The sequence below is a fragment of the Gobio gobio genome (assembly GCF_949357685.1).
Source record: "Gobio gobio genome assembly, chromosome: 15".
NCBI lineage: Eukaryota > Metazoa > Chordata > Actinopteri > Cypriniformes > Gobionidae > Gobio > Gobio gobio.
The window spans coordinates 53641099-53668333 of NC_137108.1; the positions used below are offsets into that span (position 1 = coordinate 53641099).

Below are 27235 nucleotides of genomic sequence, written 5' to 3' on the forward strand. Positions count from 1 at the left end.
AATGATTCAGTGACTCACTCAAAGACTTATTGTTTCATTACTGGATGAATCAGTGTTTTTGAATGAATCTCTTGTGTGAATGATTCAATGACTCACTCATAAAGACTTCACTTGTTTCATTACTGGATTTATCAGTGTTTTTGAATGAATCTCTTAAGTGAATGATTCAATGACTCACTCATAAAGACTTCACTTGTTTCATGACTGGATGAATCAGTGTTTTTGAATGAATCTCTTGAGTGAATGATTCAGTGACTCACTCAAAGACTTATTGTTTCATTACTGGATGAATCAGTGTTTTTGAATGAATCTCTTGAGTGAATGATTCAATGACTCACTCATAAAGACTTCACTTGTTTCATTACTGGATGAATCAGTGTTTTTGAATGAATCTCTTGAGTGAATGATTCAATGACTCACTCATAAAGACTTCACTTGTTTCATTACTGGATGAATCAGTGTTTTTGAATGAATCTTTTGAATGAATGATTCAATGACTCACTCATAAAGACTTCACTTGTTTCATTACTGGATGAATCAGTGTTTTTGAGCAAATCTCGAGTGAATGATTCAATGACTCACTCATGAAGACTTCACTTGTTTCATTACTGGATGAATCAGTGTTTTTGAATGAATCTCTTGAGTGAATGATTCAATGACTCACTCATAAAGACTTCACTTGTTTCATTACTGGATGAATCAGTGTTTTTGAGCAAATCTCGAGTGAATGATTCAATGACTCACTCATAAAGACTTCACTTGTTTCATTACTGGATGAATCAGTGTTTTTGAATGAATCTCTTGAATGAATGATTCAATGACTCACTCATAAAGACTTCACTTGTTTCATTACTGGATGAATCAGTGTTTTTGAATTAATCTCTTGAGTGAATGATTCAATGACTCACTCATGAAGACTTCACTTGTTTCATTACTGGATGAATCAGTGTTTTTGAATGAATCTCTTGAGTGAATGATTCAATGACTCACTCATAAAGACTTCACTTGTTTCATTACTGGATGAATCAGTGTTTTTGAGCAAATCTCGAGTGAATGATTCAATGACTCACTCATAAAGACTTCACTTGTTTCATTACTGGATGAATCAGTGTTTTTGAATGAATCTCTTGAGTGAATGATTCAATGACTCACTCATGAAGACTTCACTTGTTTCATTACTGGATGAATCAGTGTTTTTGAATGAATCTCTTGAATGAATGATTCAATGACTCACTCATAAAGACTTCACTTGTTTCATTACTGGATGAATCAGTGTTTTTGAGTGAATCTCTTGAGTGAATGATTCAATGACTCACTCATAAAGACTTCACTTGTTTCATTACTGGATGAATCAGTGTTTTTGAGTGAATCTCTTGAGTGAATGATTCAATGACTCATTCAAAGACTTCACTTGTTTCATTACTGGATGAATCAGTGTTTTTGAGTGAATCTCTTGAGTGAATGATTCAATGACTCACTCATAAAGACTTCACTTGTTTCATTACTGGATGAATCAGTGTTTTTGAATGAATCTCTTGAGTGAAAGATTCAATGACTCACTCATAAAGACTTCACTTGTTTCATTACTGGATGAATCAGTGTTTTTGAATGAATCTCTTGAGTGAAAGATTCAATGACTCACTCATAAAGACTTCATAAAGAATCTCTTGTGTGAATGATTCAGTGACTCACTCAAAGACTTATTGTTTCATTACTGGATGAATCAGTGTTTTTGAATGAATCTCTTGTGTGAATGATTCAGTGACTCACTCAAAGACTTCACTTGTTTCATTACTGGATGAATCAGTGTTTTTGAATGAATCTCTTGTGTGAATGATTCAATGACTCACTCATAAAGACTTCTCTTGTTTCATTACTGGATGAATCAGTGTTTTTGAATGAATCTCTTGAGTGAATGATTCAATGACTCACTCATAAAGACTGCACTTGTTTCATTACTGGATGAATCAGTGTTTTTGAATGAATCTCTTGAGTGAATGATTCAATGACTCACTCATAAAGACTGCACTTGTTTCATTACTGGATGAATCAGTGTTTTTGAGTGAATCTCTTGAGTGAATGATTCAATGACTCACTCATAAAGACTTCACTTGTTTCATGACTGGATGAATCAGTGTTTTTGAATGAATCTCTTGAGTGAATGATTCAATGACTCACTCATAAAGACTTCACTTGTTTCATTACTGGATGAATCAGTGTTTTTGAACGAATCTCTTGAGTGAATGATTCAGTGACTCACTCAAAGACTTATTGTTTCATTACTGGATGAATCAGTGTTTTTGAGTGAATCTCTTGAGTGAATGATTCAGTGACTCACTCATAAAGACTTCACTTGTTTCATTACTGGATGAATCAGTGTTTTTGAGCAATTCTCGAGTGAATGATTCAATGACTCACTCATAAGGGCTTCACTTGTTTCATTACTGGATGAATCAGTGTTTTTGAGTGAATCTCTTGAGTGAATGATTCAGTGACTCACTCATAAAGACTTCACTTGTTTCATTACTGGATGAATCAGTGTTTTTGAGCAAATCTCGAGTGAATGATTCAATGACTCACTCATAAGGGCTTCACTTGTTTCATTACTGGATGAATCAGTGTTTTTGAGCAAATCTCGAGTGAATGATTCAGTGACTCACTCATAAAGACTTCACTTGTTTCATTACTGGATGAATCAGTGTTTTTGAGTGAATCTCTTGAGTGAATGATTCAATGACTCACTCATAAAGACTTCACTTGTTTCATTACTGGATGAATCAGTGTTTTTGAGCAAATCTCGAGTGAATGATTCAGTGACTCACTCATAAAGACTTCACTTGTTTCATTACTGGATGAATCATTGTTTTTGAATGAATCTCTTGAGTGAATGATTCAATGACTCACTCATAAAGACTTCACTTGTTTCATTCCTGGATGAATCAGTGTTTTTGAATGAATCTCTTGAGTGAATGATTCAATGACTCACTCATAAAGACTTCACTTGTTTCATTACTGGATGAATCAGTGTTTTTTAGCAAATCTCGAGTGAATGATTCAGTGACTCACTCATAAAGACTTTGTTTCATTACTGGATGAATCAGTGTTTTTGAGTGAATCTCTTGAGTAAATGATTCAATGACTCACTCATAAAGACTTCACTTGTTTCATTACTGGATGAATCAGTGTTTTTGAGTGAATCTCTTGAGTAAATGATTCAATGACTCACTCATAAAGACTTCACTTGTTTCATTACTGGATGAATCAGTGTTTTTGAACGAATCTCTTGAGTGAATGATTCAGTGACTCACTCATAAAGACTTCACTTGTTTCATTACTGGATGAATCAGTGTTTTTGAACGAATCTCTTGAGTGAATGATTCAATGACTCACTCATAAAGACTTCACTTGTTTCATTACTGGATGAATCAGTGTTTTTGAGCAAATCTCGAGTGAATGATTCAATGACTCACTCATAAAGACTTCACTTGTTTCATTACTGGATGAATCAGTGTTTTTGAACAAATCTCGAGTGAATGATTCAATGACTCACTCATAAAGACTTCACTTGTTTCATTACTGGATGAATCAGTGTTTTTGAACGAATCTCTTGAGTGAATGATTCAATGACTCACTCATAAAGACTTCACTTGTTTCATTACTGGATGAATCAGTGTTTTTGAACGAATCTCTTGAGTGAATGATTCAATGACTCACTCATAAGGGCTTCACTTGTTTCATTACTGGATGAATCAGTGTTTTTGAGCAAATCTCGAGTGAATGATTCAATGACTCACTCATAAAGACTTCACTTGTTTCATTACTGGATGAATCAGTGTTTTTGAACGAATCGCTTGAGTGAATGATTCAATGACTCATTCATAAGGGCTTCACTTGTTTCATTACTGGATGAATCAGTGTTTTTGAGCAAATCTCGAGTGAATGATTCAATGACTCACCAGGGTTTTTCCTACATTGAAAATTTTTTGGCGGCCGCCAAAACAAATTGTTGTCCCGCCAAAGCCTTATTTGATGAGTTATTGTGATTTAGGAGTGATGTAGAATAGATGACCGCTGCCCTTGCGTTAACTGAGTGTCAGAGAGAACGACCAGAGAGCTCCTCCCCCGCTCGCACGCTCTCTGTCTTCAAAATAAGCATTCTTAGCTTTCTAATATTTCACATATTACGTTAATCAAAATCAAAAGGCCGGAAGACCGAATCCATGTTGCACGTGGCGCTATCAGACGATGTTTTCCTTTAATTACCGCTGGGTGTGAAATGCGCTCAAAAAACATTGACTGATTCTCTGACCAGCTGACATAAAGCATACTTTCAATAAACGGGAAACAAATCCTATCCGGTTATGAAGTGTTTTCTGTGTGTTGACAAATCTTTCGCGATGTTCTAACAGAAGGGATTCACACACAGCGCGTCAGCCAATGTCCGATTCGCCACATTATGACTCCTTTGAACCGAATCATTTCAACGACTGGTTAGAACGGATCAGTCCAACACTGAACTCATGAATCAGTTGAATCATTTACTCAGAACACTTGAAATGAGAACACAAGTGTGCTTACCCACTTTAGCAAGAGTGGATAGTAAGAATTAGCTTTAATCATCCACAGTCTTTCAGCTTATTTATTTGGACAATGTGTAGTAAAATAAATAGCCTAAAATCATTTAGTTTAGACTGGAGTGAACCCAGAACAAAGTTGTGGTTAGCTAGCTGATAATTTTATGAAATTGTATATAGCAGAAAATTAGACTATTTGTTCATTTTTTAATACTACTTTTTAATATTGATATGATTATATACCAAAACAACTATCAGTAAATAGTGTAAAAATGAGGAACAAAAACAAACATCAAGGTATCAAAATAAGATGAGCAAAAATTACAAATTTTCTTTGAATTTATTTAAAATGTTTTGTCAGTATTGCACTTGCAGATCACGTGGGTAGGGAACTTTTTTACTGTGCGTGCGTGCGTGCGTGCGTGCGTGTGCGTGTGTGTGTGTGTGTGTGTGTGTATGGATGCTCAGCCACCACCGAAGACCAGTTTTGACCCAGGAAAAACCCTGCTCACTCATAAGGACTTCACTTGTTTCATTACTGTATGAATCAGTGTTTTTGAGCAAATCTCGAGTGAATGATTCAGTGACTCACTCATAAAGACTTCACTTGTTTCATGACTGTATGAATCAGTGTTTTTGAGCAAATCTCGAGTGAATGATTCAGTGACTCACTCATAAAGACTGCACTTGTTTCATTACTGGATGAATCAGTGTTTTTGAGTGAATCTCTTGAATGAATGATTCAATGACTCGTTTCATTACTGGATGAATCAGCACTTTTGAACGAATATCTTGAATGAATGATTCAATGACAAAAACATGTCTCTTATCGCCACCTACTGGTGTACCAACATATTTAACACAATCTTTATTCGAAGCGTCGTTACTTTCAAAAAGTGTTTGTAGACGTCAGTGTTTATATCTGAACTATAACCTTTTATCCCAGTGATAAAGTGTATTATTACACATGACTGATAGAACTGTGTAATCAGTGCATCTTCTTCATGTTGTGTTGTGTTTTTCCCCCAGACTGAAACCATTGGACATTGAGTTCATGAAGCGGTTGCATGAGAAGGTCAACATCATCCCACTGATAGCCAAAGCAGATACCCTGACCCCGGAAGAGTGCCAACAGTTCAAGAGACAGGTCAGAAGAGTGTGTGTGTGTGTGTGTGTGTGTGTGTGTGTGTGTGTGTGTGTGTGTGTGTGTGTGTGTGTGTGTGTGTGTGTGTGTGTGTGTGTGTGTGTGTGTGTGTGTGTGTGTGTGTGTGTGTGTGTGTGTGTGTGTGTGTGTGTGTGTGTGTGTGTGTGTCAGAGTGTTATCTCTGCATTACCACCCAGACGGGGAAGATTCGAGCACATGCACAGATAAATAAACAGAGGATGTTCCTCAGCCCTAAACAATGGCTCTCTGATCTCTGGAGGTTGTGCTGGCCCGAAGCTTTCGCGTGGGGTTTGTGTCACATTTATTTATCTTTCTCTAGATTATGCGAGAAATCCTGGAGCACAAGATCAAAATCTACGAGTTTCCAGAGACGGATGATGAGGAAGAAAACAAGATTGTGAAGAAGATCAAAGTAAGAGCAAGCTTTTCACTCGCATTTGAGACTTGTGTGTGTGAAGTGTTCATACATTTAAGCTCTTAAACGCTATAATAAAAGTCTTAAACCCCATTTGAGAGACTCACAAATACAGCTTAATGTGATTATTGATGATGATTTCATCAAATTCTACAGAGCCGTTCACAATCGGCGCGTTTATGCCAATATGATCCACTGTTGATGAATTATGACCGTGTTTGTATTGTAATATGTTTCAGATGGTAAGATGTGCATATTTGAGCTCCCTCTTATGAGAGAATGAGCAGTAACGACATTTCAAAATAAGAGTCCTGATGTATTTTGGGCTTGTTTATAATTAAAAGTCCAACATATTTTGGTTCTAGTTATTTTTGTTACAAAATAAACTTTATCTGGCATTTAATTCAAATTTTAGAATATAAATAATTTCTATAATTATTATTATATAAATACAGTTTGAAATAGAAATATTAAAAGTGTTTTTATTTCAATGAAATAATTTTTCTTGTGAACTAAAATATTTAGTTAACCTTCATTGTGCCGCTAAATGTTTGTGCTGTGCTTTTTTCTGTTAATTTATTTGGCATTTAACCAGTGTTTAGAATATACACCGGTCAGGCATAACATTATGACCAGGTGAAGTGACTAACACTGATGTTCTCCTGTTAGTGGGTGGGATATATTAGGCGGCAAGTGAACATTTTGTCCTCAGAGTTGATGTGTTAGAAGCAGGAGAAATGGGCAAGCGTGAGGATTTGAGCGAGTTTGACAAGGGCCAGATTGTGACGACTATTCGACTGTTTGAACATTGCATCCCTAAAGTTCTTTATGCACTTCTAATTTTTTCACATTAAAAGCACGTGCTCCTTTGTTAAAAAAGAAAGTACTTTTTCCTCCATTTCTTAGTTTCATTAAATGTGCTAGAGGAGAGTCTTGTGTTGTACTTTGTATATCAAACGCTTATTTCAAAAGTAAAAGTAAGAAATGTTCAGTTTAGGGATGCACGATATTGGATTTTTGCCGATATTTTTCAACTCATTTTGGCCGATATTGATACCGATATGTTTATTTTTTCCCTTTGCTTGGAAACAACTCCATTTTGAGCAAAAACATTTTTTTTTTTTATTCTGGTTTCAGATTTCTGATATCTCCTTGCTAAAAGGATACTTGTTAAAGAGAAATAAATGTTAATAAAGTAATTTTTATAATAAGAGTATATTTTCTCTAAAAATAATAATAATAAAGTCAGTGATTTTTTTCATCCCAGACAGATTCAGTTGTAATCTAAATATTTTATTTTTGGATTTAATGTTTGTGCCTATGATGTGGGGGTGGCATGGCATCAGTTGATGCTGTCTTTAGCTTCAAATAAAAAAATATACAATTATTTTAGTGCTCCTTGGATTATTTTTCATCATCAGTTTCATACAATTTTATTACAGATTAATAAACTGTATATACAAGTATTTAATTTGAAACAGTGTCATGTTTGTGATTTGACATCATTACTGCTTTATTTATTCAGAAAAAAAAGTAACTTCAATGTATTTGTGTATTCTACTTTTCATTTTATTACTGTAACAACAGCGCCGCCTCTACACATATATAACATTTTAATGGGCCGGCACTAGGACCTGGAGGAGCTTCTGCTGCTGTGGAGGCTGCGCGCGCTGTGGGGAAACGCGATTGTTTTTGGCTAGTTTTGTTGTTTAAACCCAGCAACCCTATGGGTCACGTCCTTCTGTACATTCACAAATTCAAGGCAGTATTTAAAAACGGAAATATAAATAACCATAAATGCAATGTATGTGCTTGTTTTTGCTTCAAGAATGGCCACACGGCTCACATGATCTAATCACTATAGCAGTCCTTGCACATGTGAGTTATTGCAGGCTCGTATTAACATGTTATCAAATCGGCATCATTTTTTCATATCTGCCGATTTTTATATTTTCTCAAGGATCGGTTGCCCCTGGCTGTGGTTGGAAGCAACACTATCATCGAGGCGAATGGCAAGAAGGTCAGAGGAAGGCAGTACCCATGGGGCGTGGCAGAAGGTACTTCCACAGCTTTTAGAGTCACACTTCTGCTAATCATCATATTAGGACAGGGTTTCCACAGCTCTTAAAATGTCTGACCTTCCACAATTTAAGGCCTTAAAGTGTCTTCAATTGAATCAGAAAGTCTTAAATTCAATATCATGGTGAGTATGATTTCTGTGATACAGGAAATGTGGACCGAATCCATTCATAGAAATGGGATTTACTGTATAATGCGGATCAAATTGTGTATGAATAAACCAGAAGTAGTTCAGTCTCTTAAAGGGCCAGCTCACCCATTAATGACAATCCTGTGGTCATTTCCTCGCCCTCATGTCAGACTTTCCTTCATCATATAAAGCCGTCGAGTCTCTTCAGAACATCTGGAATAATCCGCTCCATCCGTACGGATCAGTTTCTCTTTATGAACTTTCTGAAGTTGCTTAGACTGTCAATCTTTCCATTTCATTACAAATCTCTTCATTTGTGTCCAGAAGATGAACGAGAGTCGTCACATTTAATCTGACCATTAAAGCAGAGTCCAGAAGAATACAGCACAATAAACCAGAAAAAAACACACAGATTTCATAGACATATAAAGTTGATTTTTGTTTTCCAGTATAAATATATAAAACATCCTTAAATCAAGACGATGCGAAATGAAGAAATGAAGTCTTGTTTTCTGAGAAATTGACCAAATGAAGTGAGTTTATGCTTAAAACAAGAACAAATATCTGTCATTGGGTATGAAAATGACTCACATTTGAGTTAAGTTGATTTTTATGAACACATTGGCAGATATTTGTGCTGGTTTTAATCATAAAATCACTTTCACAGGATTTCCCAAATCTCAAACTTTAAGCTGTTTTTTGTTAAATGTATTAAAAATATGGAGATCTGTTGGAAATTGTATTGTCAAGCTTTGAAGTGTCACTAACACTCATTGTGTGCTTAGACGTTCACATTTAGAGAACAATTTATTCCTAACATTTTCTTTAATTAGTCTTAAACCAATCTTCATAAACCCTGTAGAGAGATCAGTGACGGGTCATGTGACTCTGAAGACTGGAGTAATGATGATAAACTCAGCTTTGATCACAGGAATAAATCACACTTTACTATATATTCACATAGAGAACGGATGATTTAAATCGTAACATTTTTACTGTATTTTTGATCAAATAAAAAATCGGACCCCGAGATTTTGAACACTAGTGTTGTTTTTCCAGGATATGATTATATGCTGAAATTGCTTTATTTGTCCAGTAGTCAACCAATATAAATGGCATTTGTATAATATGTTGATTCTGTGTTGTTTCTGCACAGTTGAGAACGGAGACCACTGTGATTTCACTCTGGTGAGGAACATGCTCATCAGGTAAAAACTGCGGCAGCTTTTGGAGAGCGACTCCACATTAGCACAGGAATAATGCATTGCTTGTGAAGTGTGTTTGTGCCATTTTTCTTCAACATTAATGCCCATTTGGTTTGATATTAAATGCAGGGCTCGACATTAACGCTTGTCCGGGACAAGTTGAATTTTGAAAGGGCAAGTGAAAGATAATTTTACCTGCCCGACCGGACGAGTATCCTGATTAAAACGTCAATAACAAAAAATAACTAGGGAATCACCAAAAGGAAGGAATGATTCTGCATTCATTACTGTAAGTGACGATCAATAGTAGATAATAATATATAATGTATAACGTACTGACGGTAACAAGGTTGAGCTGTTGAGGCTCGCGCAGGAGAAAATCGGAAACAAATGAGCGCCGCTCACACAGAGAAACTCCGTTAACACACTACGGTTAAAATTACAAATTGTGCAGTTTTTATATTTATAACATATGATAACGTTAAGCAACATCACACAACCAAGAGTGTGTTTTCCTGAATACCATCACGACTGAACATGACACTGATTTCATACGCCAGCTCCATAAACAATTAAACATTAAGTTACTTTTATTTTAGATGCAATATTCACTGTTTTTGCTCTATTTCAGCAGCGAAAATAGTTCCAAACAAAGATCACAGCAGAACCATAACATAACGCGTCTCAAAGTGTGTTAGTGATTCAGCGATTGAATGAATCGGTTGAATCAAAGATTCAATGAACTATTCGTAAACGACCGCCTCATTCCTGAACGAATCAGCCGTTTCACTGAATCGACTCAATGACTCGCTCATTCAGACGGTCACCTGCGCCCCCTACTGGTGCTTTAGTTTCATCTTTCCAACATTTCTTATTTGTATATTTAAAAATATTTACAACAATCTCATACCATTATTTAATGCAGTTGTAATTTTTCAGTGTAAATGATTTAATTGGATTGGTAACAGCCTATAGTGTCTTCTTATAATTTAATTTCTAGATCAAATTTAAGAATATAAAATGAAAGCTGAAGCACATCCTATATTTAATAAGATTATGGGAAAATGCCCTTTATAAAAAGGTAAAAATATCACACATATGCAGATTTAAACATGTCAAAGCTGATTGAACTCTGGTCAGAATATTGCTTCAGAATAAATTATATTTAAAACAAACAAAAAAAAATATTTCCGGACAAGCAAATGTTTTACTCGGACAAGTGAATGACAGATGTACTTGTGAACAGGTTTAATGTCGAGCCCTGTAATGTGTCTAATTCACACTTTACGCATGGCCGTGCTGTCTTTATACTTTGTGGGATCATTGTATAAAAATGTACCTGTTTTCAAGCCTGAGGCGTTTTGCAATAACCGTGTGTGTTGTGTCAGAACCCACATGCAGGACCTCAAGGACGTGACGAATAACGTCCACTATGAGAACTACAGAAGCAGGAAGCTTGCGGCCGTGACCTGTAACGGAATCGACAACAACAAAACCAAAGGCCAGCTCACCAAGTAAGTTACATCACCTGAGATTAAACAATTCTCAACATCCGAAAACACACACCTCGTGTCAAATAATGCGGCTTGAGTCCAGACGTTTATATACTATAAGTGTGGGCGGAAAGGCTTGGAATAACCTAAGAGATGGCAGATAGCGTCTATTATATGTGTGGCTACAATTCAGACACTTGCTTAACTATTAGCGATGGTTTAATGAAATAACAGCACTCTTAAAGGGTTAGTTCTGCCAAAACTGTAAATTGTGTCATTAATGACTGAGCCTCATGTGGTTGGACACCCGTCAGACCTCCGTTCATCTTCAGACACAAATGAAGATATTTTAGTGTAAATCTGATGCTCTGAAAGGCCTCCATTGGCTCAACTTTACACTCTCAAGACCCTTAAAAGACACTAAAGACTAAAGTTACAAAGTCCATCTCACTACAGCGGCTCTACAATAACTTTATGAAGACGAGAATAGTTTCTGTGCGCAAAAAAACCCTAAATAACGACTTATATAGTGATGACGATTTCAAAACACGGCATCATGAAGCTTCGAAGCGTTATGAATCAGTGAGTCGATTCAGCGGTTCAGAGCGTTATGAATCAGTGAGTCGATTCAGCGGTTCAGAGCGTTATGAATCAGTGAGTCGATTCAGCGGTTCAGAGCGTTATGAATCAGTGAGTCGAATCAGCGGTTCAGAGCGCTATGAATCAGTGAGTCGAATCAGCGGTTCAGAACGTTATGAATCAGTGAGTCGAATCAGCGGTTCAGAACGTTATGAATCAGTGAGTCGATTCAGCAGTTTGAATCGCCAAATTTCAGCAGTTTGGCAGTTTGACACTCGATCCGAATCATGAATCGACTCACTGATTCATAACGCTTCAAAGCTTCATGAGGCCGTGTTTTGAAATCCTCATCTCTATATAAGTCGTTATTTAGGGGTTTTTTTGCGCACAGAAACTATTGTCGTCTTCATAAAGTTATTGTAGAGCCGCTGTAGTGAGATGGACTTTGTAACTTTAGTCTTTAGTGTCTTTTAAGGGTCTTGAGAGTGTAAAGTTGAGCCAATGGAGGCCTTTCAGAGCATCAGATTTACACTAAAATATCTTCATTTGTGTCTGAAGATGAACGGAGGTCTGACGGGTGTCCAACCACATGAGGCTCAGTCATTAATCACACAATTTACAGTTTTGGGTGAACTAACCCTTTAAATTCGACTACAGGCTCACAATCATGTCAGACATTTGCTTATGATTTACTGCTGATGAATTATGATAACCGTATTTCCTTTAATGCGATCTCTGTCAGTGAGAGGCAAATGCTGTTTGATGGAGACCCTTCATTTCCCTGAGTTTGAGATTGGTTGATTTAAGTGTAAGATAATGTTGCATCATTTCCTGTTGTCACTGTAAACCGCCATACTTGCGTTTGTGGCCGGTCTAATTCTGTTTCTAAAATCAACGTGACATGCACATTAACCGGATTGAGGGCGCATTCGTCCTTAAGCTTTATTTGTTTAAACTAGCTCAAATGACTGTCAGATGTAAGTAATTACCTTGACAAACTATACATCATTTAAAAGATCTAAGAGTCAAGCTTCCATTTTTTACCTCTGTTTTATTCATCAAAGTCTTTATTTTATTCATCAGAGTAATTGATTGGATCGTGAGAATTGCAAGTTTTCAGTAAAATGTGTAATTTAATATATAACGGGGTCGATTTTTGAATTCATGTTGACTTTTGCTTTCCAGATAGCTTGGAAAATGCCTTTTCTCCTGGTGACTGTGCGTTCGAGACCGCTTCACAGTTTGCTCTGGCCAATAACCCCTAATTTAAGAAGCAAAACTCTTAACACAAGCACATATGCATGAGCACAAAATATCCTCCTGCAGGAAACCACACTGAAAGCGTTATGACCCAGACTGTCTGCTTCTGTCCACACACTGTTCTGCTCTTTAGTGTGTGATTTGCAGCATGCTAAGTGTGTGTGTTTTTGTTTTTTAGAGGTGACACGGTTGACGGCATGTAAGTGGTCATTTTCATTTCTTCCAATCCCTGTGTAGTACGGATCCTCTCCTCCTCTGGGAACAGTGTCTGTCGTCATCCCTCCTTTTCCACCCATGTTTCCGGGGAAGCCGAGCCCTTCCTTGTGTTCCTGATGTCAGATCTGCTCCAGCTTCTCCTGTCTGTGTCATTGATTCACTGATGCATCACAAGTCTTTCTCCAATTACAATGCAACAATTTGCACATTCTGCTCATTTTCATGAATAAGATCTACTAATTAGCCGCGTTTCCACTGTCGGGCCAGTGCCCGGTTGCATAAAGCACCTTAAAGGGTTAGTTCACCCAAAAATGTAAATTGTGTCATTAATGACTGAGCCTCATGTGGTTGGACACCCGTCAGACCTCCGTTCATCTTCAGACACAAATGAAGATATTTTAGTGTAAATCTGATGCTCTGAAAGGCCTCCATTGGCTCAACTTTACACTCTCAAGACCCTTAAAAGACACTAAAGACTAAAGTTACAAAGTCCATCTCACTACAGCGGCTCTACAATAACTTTATGAAGACGAGAATAGTTTCTGTGCGCAAAAAAACCCTAAATAACGACTTATATAGAGATGACGATTTCAAAACATGGCATCATGAAGCTTCGAAGCGTTATGAATCAGTGAGTCGATTCATGATTCGGATCGCGTGTCAAACCGCCAAACTGCTGAAATTTGGCGATTCAAACAGCTGAATCGACTCACTGATTCATAACGCTCTGAACCACTGAATCGACTCACTGATTCATAACGCTCTGAACTGCTGAATCGACTCACTGATTCATAACGCTCTGAACCGCTGAATCGACTCACTGATTCATAACGCTCTGAACTGCTGAATCGACTCACTGATTCATAACGCTCTGAACCGCTGAATCGACTCACTGATTCATAACGCTCTGAACCACTGAATCGACTCACTGATTCATAACGCCCTGAACAGCTGAATCGACTCACTGATTCATAACGCTCTGAACTGCTGAATCGACTCTCTGATTCATAACGCTTCAAAGCTTCATGAGGCCAGTTTTGAAATCGTCATCACTATATAAGTCGTTATTTAGGGGTTTTTTGCGCACAAAAACTATTCTCGCCGATTCATAAAGTTATTGTAACTTTATGAACCCTAACCCTGCGGATCAGTTTTCTTAAATGTAAGATCATAACAAGCGTCTTAATGATTATTTTAAGGCGTCTCGTTGTGAAATGGCTGACATGGATTGTTTTAAAATACGGCGAATAAGCTCAATTTGACGGCTTTAGCTAGCTTGTGGTCTCAATAGGATGATTTGAGGGGGATTGGGACACTTTTTCCAAGTCATCTCAATGGCAAAGTGTCTCAATCAGCCTGAAATCACTCTATGTAGAGCTCAAATTGAGTAAAGAGTGTTTTTTACAGCTTACCAGACTGTCCGACCTCCTCACGCACTTTCTTCCAAGCAAGATCCTTTTTATTCCTGTGTCTATAAAGTATGAAGATGTATCGTACAGCTCCGGGTATCCACATATGATTTTGTCCTCATTGTTGTCACTACTAGAGAAAGCTCCTGATTGGTTAACGCGGCGCGAATATCCGCCAAAGTTTTAAATTCGTTCAAATCACGAGTCAAACGCTCAATTTGCGCTGTCATTCGCGTGAATCGCGCCACAGAATGTCTATTCGCGTCTTTGCATTGACTTAACATTTAAATCACTCGCGTGAAACATTAATTTGCGTCACCATTATTCTGCATTCACACCAAACGCAAATAGAGCATTAAAATCGCGTTTAGTTGGACACTTGAACATTTCGAATCCGTTCGTGCGTCCACATGTCCCAAGATTCTGCGCTCAAACGTGGCGTCATCAAACTACGCCTTTGTTTTGAATAGGTGACCTCTAGCTAGGGTTGGGTACCGAAACCCAGTGCCAATATGGCACCGGTACTTATATAACCGGTATGTACCGGACCGAATCAGAACGCAGATTTCGGTTCTTCATTTCGGTGCCAAAATTCAAACGTGCTTTCGCGCTTTGGCTGAGCCAGAGACAGACGCTCAGCGCTCGTCACATCACAACTCATGACAACTATTCAGTGTTTTCAACCACATCTCATGACAACTATTCAGTGTTTTCAACCACATCTCATGACAAGTATTCAGTGTTTTCAACCACATCTCATGACAACTATTCAGTGTTTTCAACCACATCTCATGACAACTATTCAGTGTTTTCAACCACATCTCATGACAACTATTCTGTGTTTTCAACCACATCTCATGAGAACTATTCAGTGTTTTCAACCACATCTCATGAGAACTATTCAGTGTTTTCAACCACATCTCATGACAACTATTCAGTGTTTTCAACCACATCATGTTTATTTCAGGTTTCAGACATTTAAATGATCATAAGTATTAGCAAAAAACACACACTGATGTCTATGAAAGCGGCAATGACAATCCTTTCAGACGGTTATAATTTGACTAACGTTACGTGTTTTATTCACATCAGATACATGCACATTATACAGTAACTATATAGTTTACTCTATTCTTCTTCCAGTTCACTGGTCACTTACTTTCATGTATTTGGTGAGACGAGAATGAACTCAAGTGATGTAAATCCGACAGATCCGATTCTCTGAGGCGCAAACTAACATGGCGCCGCCCATTGCGCTTTATAGATCAACTAACACACATTCACTCACACATTTGAACATCAAATAGTTTGTGACACAGTTAAGACGTTGTGAATATTTTGAATAAAAAGGAAAAACGAAATAAACCCGATACAGCTGAGCTGTCAGCGCTATTGCGGCTGCTGTTGTCATGTGAGAAACATGACGCGTCACCATGGAAACATTAAGGCCATGCGTTCTAAAATATTTAGCCAGAGAATATGATCATATTTCAAAATAAAGCTGGAGCTGAAGCTGGTTTGTAGCAGAGCAAGAATACAGACGACCGCTGTTATTACTGTAAGTGTTATTCAGAGTTATATTAGGCCTGTAGTTGGGTTAGGTGGCTTAGGTTTTACTGTGAATTTGTAAATAAGTCAATAATAATTTATTGTGTTTTGTATTTATTTTTATTCATACATTTAAGTATACATTCAACTTTTAATAAATGGTTCAATTTAAATAAAAATGAAATAAATAAAAAGCCATTTAATGTCATCCACCTCGTTTTGTGGCCCTTTTTTTTATTTTTAAGTATCGGTTTAGGCACCGGAACCGTTTTGAAAGTATCGGTTTGGCACCGGAATCGAAAAAACCCAAACGATGCCCAACCCTACCTCTAGCGGACTGAAAAGTTACATAGTGCAGCTTTAATTTAATTTATGACACGTGGAGCTAAATATGGATATCAGACCGTCTTAAGAGACGCGACGCACTGATAACACGCGTATAGAGGCCCGATCAAGTCCTGGAAGCAACAGTGGAAACGCAACTAGCATTTTGGAAACGTGGCTATTGTTTTGAGTGGCAAAAATTGAGATGAATCATTTGAATCAAAACCGAATCCTGCTTTTCTGCAGCGCTCACTAATTCTGATCCGCACACGCTTTGGCCATTAACAGCTTTCAGGAGGTTTGTTTGCTCTTCCTCCTCTTTCTCTGCCTGAGCAAGACTGAAGCTCAGAGATGTTTCATGGGAGCGATCGGCCACGGGTGTCTCTCACACACACACACACACACACACACACACACACACACACACACACACGGAGAGAGGGCAACGCAACCAGGGCTTTGTTGGTTCCCCCTTCCGTCTCTTGGTCTTCTTGAAGATGCTCAGGGAACTCTGGGATTGTTAACTGCTTGTGTTCATCCTAGGAGCCCCCTCGCCCAGATGGAGGAGGAGAGAAGGGAACATGTGACCAAGATGAAGAAGATGGAGATGGAGATGGAGCAGGTGTTTGAGATGAAAGTCAAGGAGAAGATCCAGAAGCTGAAAGATTCAGAGGCAGAGGTACTGACACACATCAACTACATTAATTATATCCTGATATTTTTCAGGATATTTTAATACTATAGTATAAACTGATTTTCTTATTTTATTTATTTTTTATACTCCTATACTTTGCAGTATTATATTTTAATAGTATATTTTAAACGCCATATATTTGCTCTCTGGTTTAATTTAATTATTTTTGAATTTAATATTTTTTATACTCCTATATTTTGTAGTATTATATTTTAATATTTTTTAATTTTTAATTAATTTTTTTATACTCTTATATTTTGTAGTATATTATATTTTAATAGTATATTTTAAACTCTGTATATTTGCTCTCTGATTTAATTTAATTATTTTTAAATTTATTTTTTTATACTCCTATTTTTTTTATACTCCTATATTTTGTAGTATATTATATTTTTTTTATACTCTTATAATGTAGTATATTATATTTTAATAGTATATTTTAAACTCAGTATATTTGCTCTCTAATTTAATTATTTTTTAATTAATTTTTTATACTCCTATATTTTGTAGTATATTATATTTTAATATTTTAATTTAATTAATTTTTTTATACTCTTATATTTTGTAGTATATTATATTTTAATAGTATATTTTAAACTCAGTATATTTGCTCTCTAATTTAATTATTTTTTAATTAATTTTTTATACTCCTATATTTTGTAGTATATTATATTTTAATATTTTAATTTAATTAATTTTTTTATACTCTTATATTTTGTAGTATATTATATTTTAATAGTATATTTTAAACTCAGTATATTTGCTCTCTAATTTAATTATTTTTTAATTAATTTTTTATACTCCTATATTTTGTAGTATATTATATTTTAATATTTTAATTTAATTAATTTTTTTATACTCTTATATTTTGTAGTATATTATATTTTAATACTATAGTATAAACTCAGTATATTTGCTCTCTGATTTTATTTTTCATTTAATTGTATTTATTTATACTCCTATATTTTTCAATATATTATATTTAATTGTATAATATAAACAGTATATTTGCTCTCTGATTTGATTTTTAATTTAATTATTTTTTATACTCCTTATATTTTTCAGTATATTATATTTTAATACTATAGTATAAACTCAGTATATTTGCTCTCTGATTTTTTATTTTTTATTTAATAGTTTAAAAATTAACTATTTATTTATTTATACTCCTTAGATTTTTCAATATATATTATATTTTAATAGTATAATATAAATGCAGGATATTTGCTCTCTGATTTTATTTAATTGAATTTTTTATTTTATTTTGTATTGTATTTATTTATACTCCTATATTTTGTAGTACATTATATTTTAATAGTATAATTTAAACTCTGTATATTTGCTCTCTGATTTTATTTAATTGAATTTTATTTATTTTGTATTGTATTTATTTATTTATACTCGTATATTATATTTTAATAGTGTAATTTAAACTCTGTATATTTGCTCTCTGATTTTATTTTTTATTTTATTTAATAGTTTAAAAAAATTTAACTATTTATTTCTTTATACTCCTTATATTTTTCAATATATTATATTTTAATAGTATAATATAAGCAGTATATTAGCTTTCTGATTTTATTTATTTAATTTAATTGTTTTTTAATTAATTAATTGTATTTATTTCTTTATACTCCATATATTTTTCAGTATATTATATTTGAATGGTATAGTATAAACACAGTATATTCGCTCTTATTTTTATTTAATTTCTAATTTATTGAATTTATAAAATTATATTTATAATATTTGTAATTTTATTTTAGAAGGACCCATAGTTTGAGCCACAGTAAATGCAAAATGTTTAATGCAAGACTTAAAATAGTAAGAATATGCATCATGAGTCATGTTACACAAAGTTTATAGACAACAATTCTCATTTTTATTTAGTTTAAATCTATGTACTAAAATAACTAAAACAAATGAAAAGGTATTAAAAAAACGGGAAAAATATATATAATAAAATAAATTGAATATATAATAAATTAAATACCAATAGCAATATAATGCCTCTAATAGTTTCGTGATGGTACTAAAGTGACGGTGTTGCACACTGGAGTTGGAAATGCATCCAAACGCTGCCTCTTGAGCTGACGGCCTGTGTTTCCTGTGATGCGTTTCCTGTGCAGCTGCAGCGGCGCCATGAGCAGATGAAGAAGAACCTGGAGGCTCAGCACAAGGAGCTGGAGGAGCGACGGCGCCAGTTTGAGGACGAGAGATCCACCTGGGAGACGCAGCAGCGGATCCTGGAGCAGCAGAAGATGTACGACATCCCATCATCACACTCACACACTTACCATCACACACTTACCATCACACACACACACACTTACCATCCCATCATCACAGTCACCGCTCACACACACACTTACCATCCCATCATCACACTCACCATCACACACACACTCACCATCCCATCATCACACACACCATCACACACACACTTACCATCACACACACAGTCACCATGCTCACACACACACTCACCATGCTCACACACACACTCACCATCACACACACACACTTACCATCACACACACAGTCACCATGCTCACACACACACTCACCATGCTCACACACACACTCACCATCACACACACACACTTACCATCACACACACAGTCACCATGCTCACACACACACTCCCCATGCACACACACACACTCACCATCACACACACACACTTACCATCACACACACACTCACCATGCTCACACACACACTCACCATCACACACACACACTTACCATCACACACACAGTCACCATGCTCACACACACACTCCCCATGCACACACACACACTCACCATCACACACACACACTTACCATCACACACACAGTCACCATGCTCACACACACACTCCCCATGCACACACACACACTCACCATCACACACACACACTTACCATCACACACACACTCACCATGCTCACACACACACTCACCATCACACACACACACTTACCATCACACACACAGTCACCATGCTCACACACACACTCCCCATGCACACACACACACTCACCATCACACACACACACTTACCATCACACACACACACTCACCATCACACACACAGTCACCATGCTCACACACACACTCACCATGCTCACACACACACTCACCATCACACACACACACTTACCATCACACACACAGTCACCATGCTCACACACACACTCACCATGCTCACACACACACTCACCATCACACACACACACTTACCATCACACACACAGTCACCATGCTCACACACACACTCCCCATGCACACACACACACTCACCATCACACACACACACTTACCATCACACACACACTCACCATGCTCACACACACACTCACCATCACACACACACACTTACCATCACACACACAGTCACCATGCTCACACACACACTCCCCATGCACACACACACACTCACCATCACACACACACACTTACCATCACACACACAGTCACCATGCTCACACACACACTCCCCATGCACACACACACACTCACCATCACACACACACACTTACCATCACACACACACTCACCATGCTCACACACACACTCACCATCACACACACACACTTACCATCACACACACAGTCACCATGCTCACACACACACTCCCCATGCACACACACACACTCACCATCACACACACACACTCACCATCACACACACACACTCACCATCACACACACAGTCACCATGCTCACACACACACTCACCATCACACACACACACTCACCATCACACACACACACTCACCATCACACACACACACTCACCATCACACACACACACTCACCATCACACACACAGTCACCATGCTCACACACACACACACACACACAGTCACCATGCTCACACACACAGTCCTCCTCAGATACACCACTCCACAGTGATGTTAACAGTGACACCAAAGCTCCAAAGCGTGTGTCAAAAAAATGAAACGATTTTCAGCGAAGCTTTGTATCGATGCTTGATTCGTTCTATCAAAATCACGTGACCAATGACGTCCGAAGCTTCGTTTCACACACTCACGTGACCGCTTCATACTCTGGTTCAAAACGGTTTCAAAATGCGCGACACGGGTTGTTAGAACGATTGTATTGCGCTAGTTTATTGAGACTTTGTCATGTACATGGGGACACTTTCATTTGAGTCGCTCAATAAGGTTGATAATATATTTGGGCCAGGCTACATTTTCAAGCATTGGAAAAATGTAGTGGTTAAAAAATATTGGCAATTATGTGAACCTATTAAATCTCTGGGATCATTTTGGATTTGTGCCTAAAGAAAAAGGTGAACCTTTAAATAAGGATGAAGCCATTTGCCGGATTTGTAAAAACAAAATAAGTGTTAAATGGGCGAACACATCAAATCTCAAGAGCCATCTCCAATCATGCCATCCATCGGCGTCTGTACAAGTTATGCCCTGTGAACGCAAACGCCCAGAGGCGGACAGGCTTTCGCCAAACAGGCCAAACACAAACGAGAGAGAGACAAGTGGAAAATGCTGAGAAGAGACGTGGAGAACGCGCCGCTCCGCACTGTGGAGAAACCAGCCTTCAAAACAATGCTCCAGTCGTTCGACAAACAGTATGAATTGCCAAGCAAGAAATATTTTTCGAACACTGTAATTCCCCAGTTATACACAGAAACGAAGCAGGACATAATGGCATTAACATGACTCCACTTATGAGTCTGACCGTGCATTTCATTACCAATGAATGGAATCTGAAGAGACTTCGCTCACACCCCAAAGCCACACGGCGGAACATTTAGCGGAAACTCTCGGCTGCGCATTCAAGGAATGGGGATTAGATGAAGGAAAACGTGCATGCATCACCACAGATAACGGGCTAATATAGCAGCTGCTGTTGAGAAGCTACAATGGCCATGGCGGAACAATCTGAACCTGGCCGTCACAAATGCAGTGACAGCCGATAAGGAGAGGACATGGCCAAGGGTTTGTGCATTCGCCCACAGCTGGCAGAGAAAGAACAAACTTAGAGAAGAGCAAGAGGCGTTAAACCGACCAACACACAGTCTGATACTGCTGAGTTAGAAGAATTATGAAATCACAATATAGAATTCTTAAATAATTAGGCCTACATATTTTAATTAGAAAAATTCCATCGAATGTAATTGAATAATATTTTTCATATTTTAATTAAATAGTCAATTAATTTTTTTAATGTTGAAGAAAATTATTTTTTGCGTGTGGAATGGTCATTTAGAGGTGGGCACGATTGAATAGGCCTACTTCAATAAAGTGAAGTATACGCTTAAAAAAATAACGAAGCTTTATATTTTTTATTTAGATTTGTTTCTATGCTAAGGCTATGCTAATTATTTAGTACTTTACAGATACCTAGCCTATGTGTTTGTTTTAATTATAAAACTGAGCAACTACTTTGGATCCTAGACACCGGAATAGTTGTGACGCGGAAGAGATTCGAGACGAACTTATCGAAGAGATGATGCAAATGCCAGACAACCCTCAAGCTGAGGAAGCATTGGATGCAGGGGAAGAACCAGCGCCACCCACTGGCAAGAAAATGAATCTCGGACAACTACTTGGGAAGAGAAAAGCGAAGGCCACTATTCCTATTCCAAAGAGCGCGCGCAGACGAGGAGTTAACGCGTTATTTGCAAGAGGAGACCATTGATGCCAATGATGACCCACTTGTTTGTTGGCGGAACAATGAGGCGAGATGCCCTCTCTTGGCCACGGTTGCGGAAAAGTATCTGTGCAGATGCGCCGCGAGCACACCATCTGAACGCGTGTTTAGTGCTGGAAATATCGTAACTCCAATGCGGTCCTCTCTTAAACCGGACAATGTCAACATGTTAGTTTTTTTGTCAAAGAATTTAAAATCTAAATAGAAAAGCCAAGGTAGGCTTAAAGCATTTATGTTTACTAATTAGAAAGCTGAGTTCTAATTGTTTGCAGGCCTGCGCAGTTTTTATTCCCCTGCATGTTACGAATTCTGTTTGAAAGTTGCAACGATTTATAGTTTAATATTTAACTTTCTTATTTACCCGTTTATTTCACTTTATTATCTTATATTATATTTCACTTTATTCCTTCACTTTCACCAGCAGAGGTCCTCGTCGAGCTCTGATTTCAAAAGCTTCGAGTAATGAACCTTTTTCTGACACAATTGTGCTGAAAGCTTCACTTCGCCATCACTACAAAAATGGTTTGCTTCCCTCATTACACCTAACCTAGTAGTCTAGAACTACAGTAACCCTCATGTTCACACACACACACACACACACACACACACCTCTGCACTAACTCAACATGAGGACAGGAGAGCTGTCAGTCAAACTAATGTGAAAAAGTAACTGAGATATTTTGTTGTAAATGTGAAAAGTAATGCGTTACTTTATTAGTTACTTGGAAAAAGTAATCTGATTACATAACTCAAGTTACTTGTAATGCGTTTCCCCAACACTGGTCACGATGATCTAAAAAAGAAAGCACTTTAGCTCCGCCCACTCCCATGAGCCACTGCTCTCAAAATACGCCACAACATAAGACTTTTGAATACTTTGCTGAAAGAATGGACACTAATGCAATTCTGCGTTTCCCCCACAGGACTTTGGAAAAGAATAAGAAGAAAGGGAAGATCTTTTAAAGCGATTTTGCTGATCCAGGTTCTCATTGGCCAATCGTCTGCGTCGGAGCTGTTCGTGGACCTTGATGAAGGCCAAGCCAAACCCAAACCGATTAAAACATTCACTTCCAGCTGCAGAAACGTCTCTCTTTTACTGAATAACATCAGCCTCTGTGACAGACTGTGGCTGAACTCCATATTCCCCCCCGTTGGAGATGTGTAACTCTGACCAATCCCGTGTAACGTGGCCAAATTATGCACATCCGGAGGAGACGGGCAAATCTATTATTTGCTCCTTTGGCTTATGATTTAGTTTTTCCAAAGTATAGCGTCTGTCTCGTCAATATCCTTTGACCACCTCCTATAACTTCATTAATGTTATTTCAGTTATTTTTATATATATATAAATATGTATACGTACACCGAGACGGCTACCGTAATATTTTTAGTATGTTTATTGGACTCCTCGTGCTCTTTATTACTCCCGAACGAACGGTCTGGTTTCAGCATGTGTGTCTGCTGTACAGTATTTCCACAACCAGTCTCAAGCCAACGCTTCGTTTTATTATGTTCGCCATCTATGTATTTTTAATTTTATTTTTCATTTGTATTGTACAGTCTCTTAATAAACTTGTGATGATACAGGTTGAGGTCTTGTAGATGCATCTTTATAACTTTTGTACAATTTATCTTGTTTACAGGGGCTACACTTTTGACACACAATATCTCATAATCTCACACCTCAAAGATTATATTAACCCTTAATCGTCCCTCAGGGTTTACGTTTGAGGCCCTTGTGCTCAGATAGACCCCAAACTTTTACAGAGCGATTGCATAAGGAAATATAATTTTTTTACATGGAAAACTATATATCATTTTTTTTATTTACTTCTCAACTATACATTTATGCTGTGTTTTTGTGGGTATTTGGTAGTTTTTTACCTATTTACTGCACAAATACTTAACTGTCATAAATTGGCTCATAAAAAATATTTTTTAATGAAAAAATCACTTGAATGATGATCTTAAATAAATATAAATAGTTTTTGGACATTGCTCTGTGTGTTAGGGATAGAATACTGCCATCTGTAGGTTTGTGGAAAAACTGTAGGAATTATAGTTAAAGAGAGAGAGAGAGAGAGAGAGAGAGCAATGAGCACATTATCCACTAGAGGTCCAGAGGGAAGTTATGCAGAAGTTAAGCTGCCGTTCATCTTTCTTTTATTTGCCCTTTTCCCTCTCTTTCTCATGATTGTTGCATTTGTGCTCTAGTATTTCTCCTTCATTTATGTATGGAATTTTTTCAGATTTATGCCAGTTTTGTTGATTTTATTTGCCAGTTTCTATAAAAATGCTTTCTGTTGCAGTCACACGTGTGTGTGTGTGTGTGTGTGTGTGTGTGTGTGTGTGTGTGTGTGTGTGTGTGTGTGTGTGTGTGTGTGTGTGTGTGTGTGTGTGTGTGTGTGTGTGTGTGTGTGTGCGTGCGTGCGTGTGCGTGAGACAGAAAGTTTGTTCTACTTTGTGTTTATGCTCTAGGACCAGACCTTGATATAAATGTGGAAATTTTCAGATTTATACTGTATTTAGTAAAAAAAAATTGACAAAAAAAGTGAAAAAAATGTATTTTTACACTTTCCCATTCATTTTCAATGTGGGGTCAATCTGACCCCGAGGGACTTAAACGGTAATTTTTTTTTTTACACACCTTTAGAACAACCAAATCAAGCCCAGATTTTTTGTGCATGTTTAGATAGATTATTTAGGAAAAGTCACAGAGTCTCATGGCCCTGAGATGAAGGGAACACTTTTTAAAAATGGAGGAAAAGTCCAGTGGGGTCAGCTGGAGCCCGAGGGCCGATTAAGGGTTAAAGGATTAGTTCACTTTTAAATAAACTTCTGCTGATAGTTTCCTCACCCCCATGTCATCAGAGATGTCCATGTCTGTCTTTCTGCAGTCGAAAAGAAATGAAGGTTTTGGATGAAAACAGTCCAGGGTTTTTCTCCATATAATGGACTTCAATGGGCTCCAAACGGGTCAGTTTCAGTGCAGCTTTAAACGACACCAGATGATGAATAAGGGTCTGATCTAGACAAACCATCAGCTTCTGAGAGAAACCCAGCAGTATTTATGATATTATTTTACCTCTTATCAGACGAGCGTGATCATCTCTGAGCTCCGCCATAACTTCAGGAGAGTGAGGTCAAAATACGAGCGTGGTCATAGATATATCAATAGTAGATGCCTCATTAGCGACTGCACGGATCAGTAGAATGAGGCATCTACTATCAATATATCTATGACCACGATCAAATTTGACCTCACTTGCCGGAAGTTATGTCTGAGCTCAGAGATGATCACGTTCCTCTGTTAACCCTTGTGTTATGTTGCGAGTCAATTTGACCCGTTTTGTTTTTTAAGTTGTCAGAAATATCAGTTAACCTGTTTTTTTTCTTTAAATTTTGTGACTTTTTCTCATTTAGGGTCATTAACATGCATGCAAAGTTTCAACATGCTGATGCCTTGTGAAATGTGCATATCAAAGTTTTATACACTCTTATTCACTGTATAAGTCGTAAAAGTAAAGTTTAAAACAAGCTATAGTAGTTTATGAACATGTAAAATATATAACATATATCTTTTATATAAAATATACATTTTACAAAACATGTTCAATTCTAAAACCTCAAGAAAATCAAAACTAAATATTTGAACTAATTCTGTGCAAAACTTTAGGTTATCTCAAAAAAAAAAAAGTTGTGCGCAGTACCAACGTTTTCCACTAGATGACATGTAGACTCTTCAATTTCCATATTTGGTTTGAGTGATCTGAACGTTATATTTTCATACTTTTCAAAATATCTATGAAGTAGACATCCTATTCAGAAGTAGTTTGGGCAGTAATGTGAATATTTGATTTGAATTCAATCTCTAAAATGCATATAAAAAAAACATGGAAAGAGTCAGAGCGCGCGTTATAGTCACAAATGACGAATCTATCGCTGTTTATCTCCTGCCCTGTCATCTCTTTTGAAAATCAGTCACCAAATATGAAAATTAGAGTCTGAAAGCTTTAAAATGCTGTATAGTTGGTCAAGATTACTTTAGGTTTAGACTAAGATATTATTGTTCTAAATGTATAAAGGCAAGTGTCCTGAGGGCCAATCTTAAAAATAGTAAAAAATGATCGTAAATTCAGATATTTATTCTTTGTAATGTGTGAAAAGTATTGATATTAAAAGTGAATTGTTTGTACTTGATTGTATGCGTTTTATCATAGTGTGATTTTTGGGGAATTGTATTGAATCCAGTTAGGGTCAATTTGACCCGGACCATAAGGAGTGAGCAGAAATCCACCAGTGCACGAGGGTTAAGAGGTAAAATAATATCATAAATACTGCTGGGTTTCTCTCAGAAACTGATTGATAACATGGTGGCGAGTAAATTATCCGCAAAAGTTTATTTAAAAGTGAACTAATCCTTTAATATTTTAATCAAGGTACACTAACTGTTTATTTGTTC

General features: G+C 37.0%; 1 protein-coding gene across 2 annotated transcripts in view; it reads left to right on the forward strand.

The window, feature by feature from the left end:
* Positions 1–24363, forward strand: part of septin7b (septin 7b) — a 42528-nt gene extending 18165 nt beyond the window's left edge. Inside the window, exons 6-14 of one of the 2 annotated variants that reach the window (XM_079837287.1) lie at positions 5604–5721; positions 6059–6151; positions 8115–8211; positions 9520–9571; positions 10957–11082; positions 13079–13099; positions 16941–17076; positions 19221–19354; positions 23697–24363. In XM_079837287.1, coding sequence (XP_079693413.1) covers positions 5604–5721; positions 6059–6151; positions 8115–8211; positions 9520–9571; positions 10957–11082; positions 13079–13099; positions 16941–17076; positions 19221–19354; positions 23697–23736 — 817 coding nt within the window. In that variant the 3' untranslated portion in view covers positions 23737–24363. The remainder of the gene's footprint in view (positions 1–5603; positions 5722–6058; positions 6152–8114; positions 8212–9519; positions 9572–10956; positions 11083–13078; positions 13100–16940; positions 17077–19220; positions 19355–23696) is intronic. The other variant, XM_079837288.1, reaches the window with a different exon arrangement.
* Positions 24364–27235: the final 2872 nt, after the last annotated feature.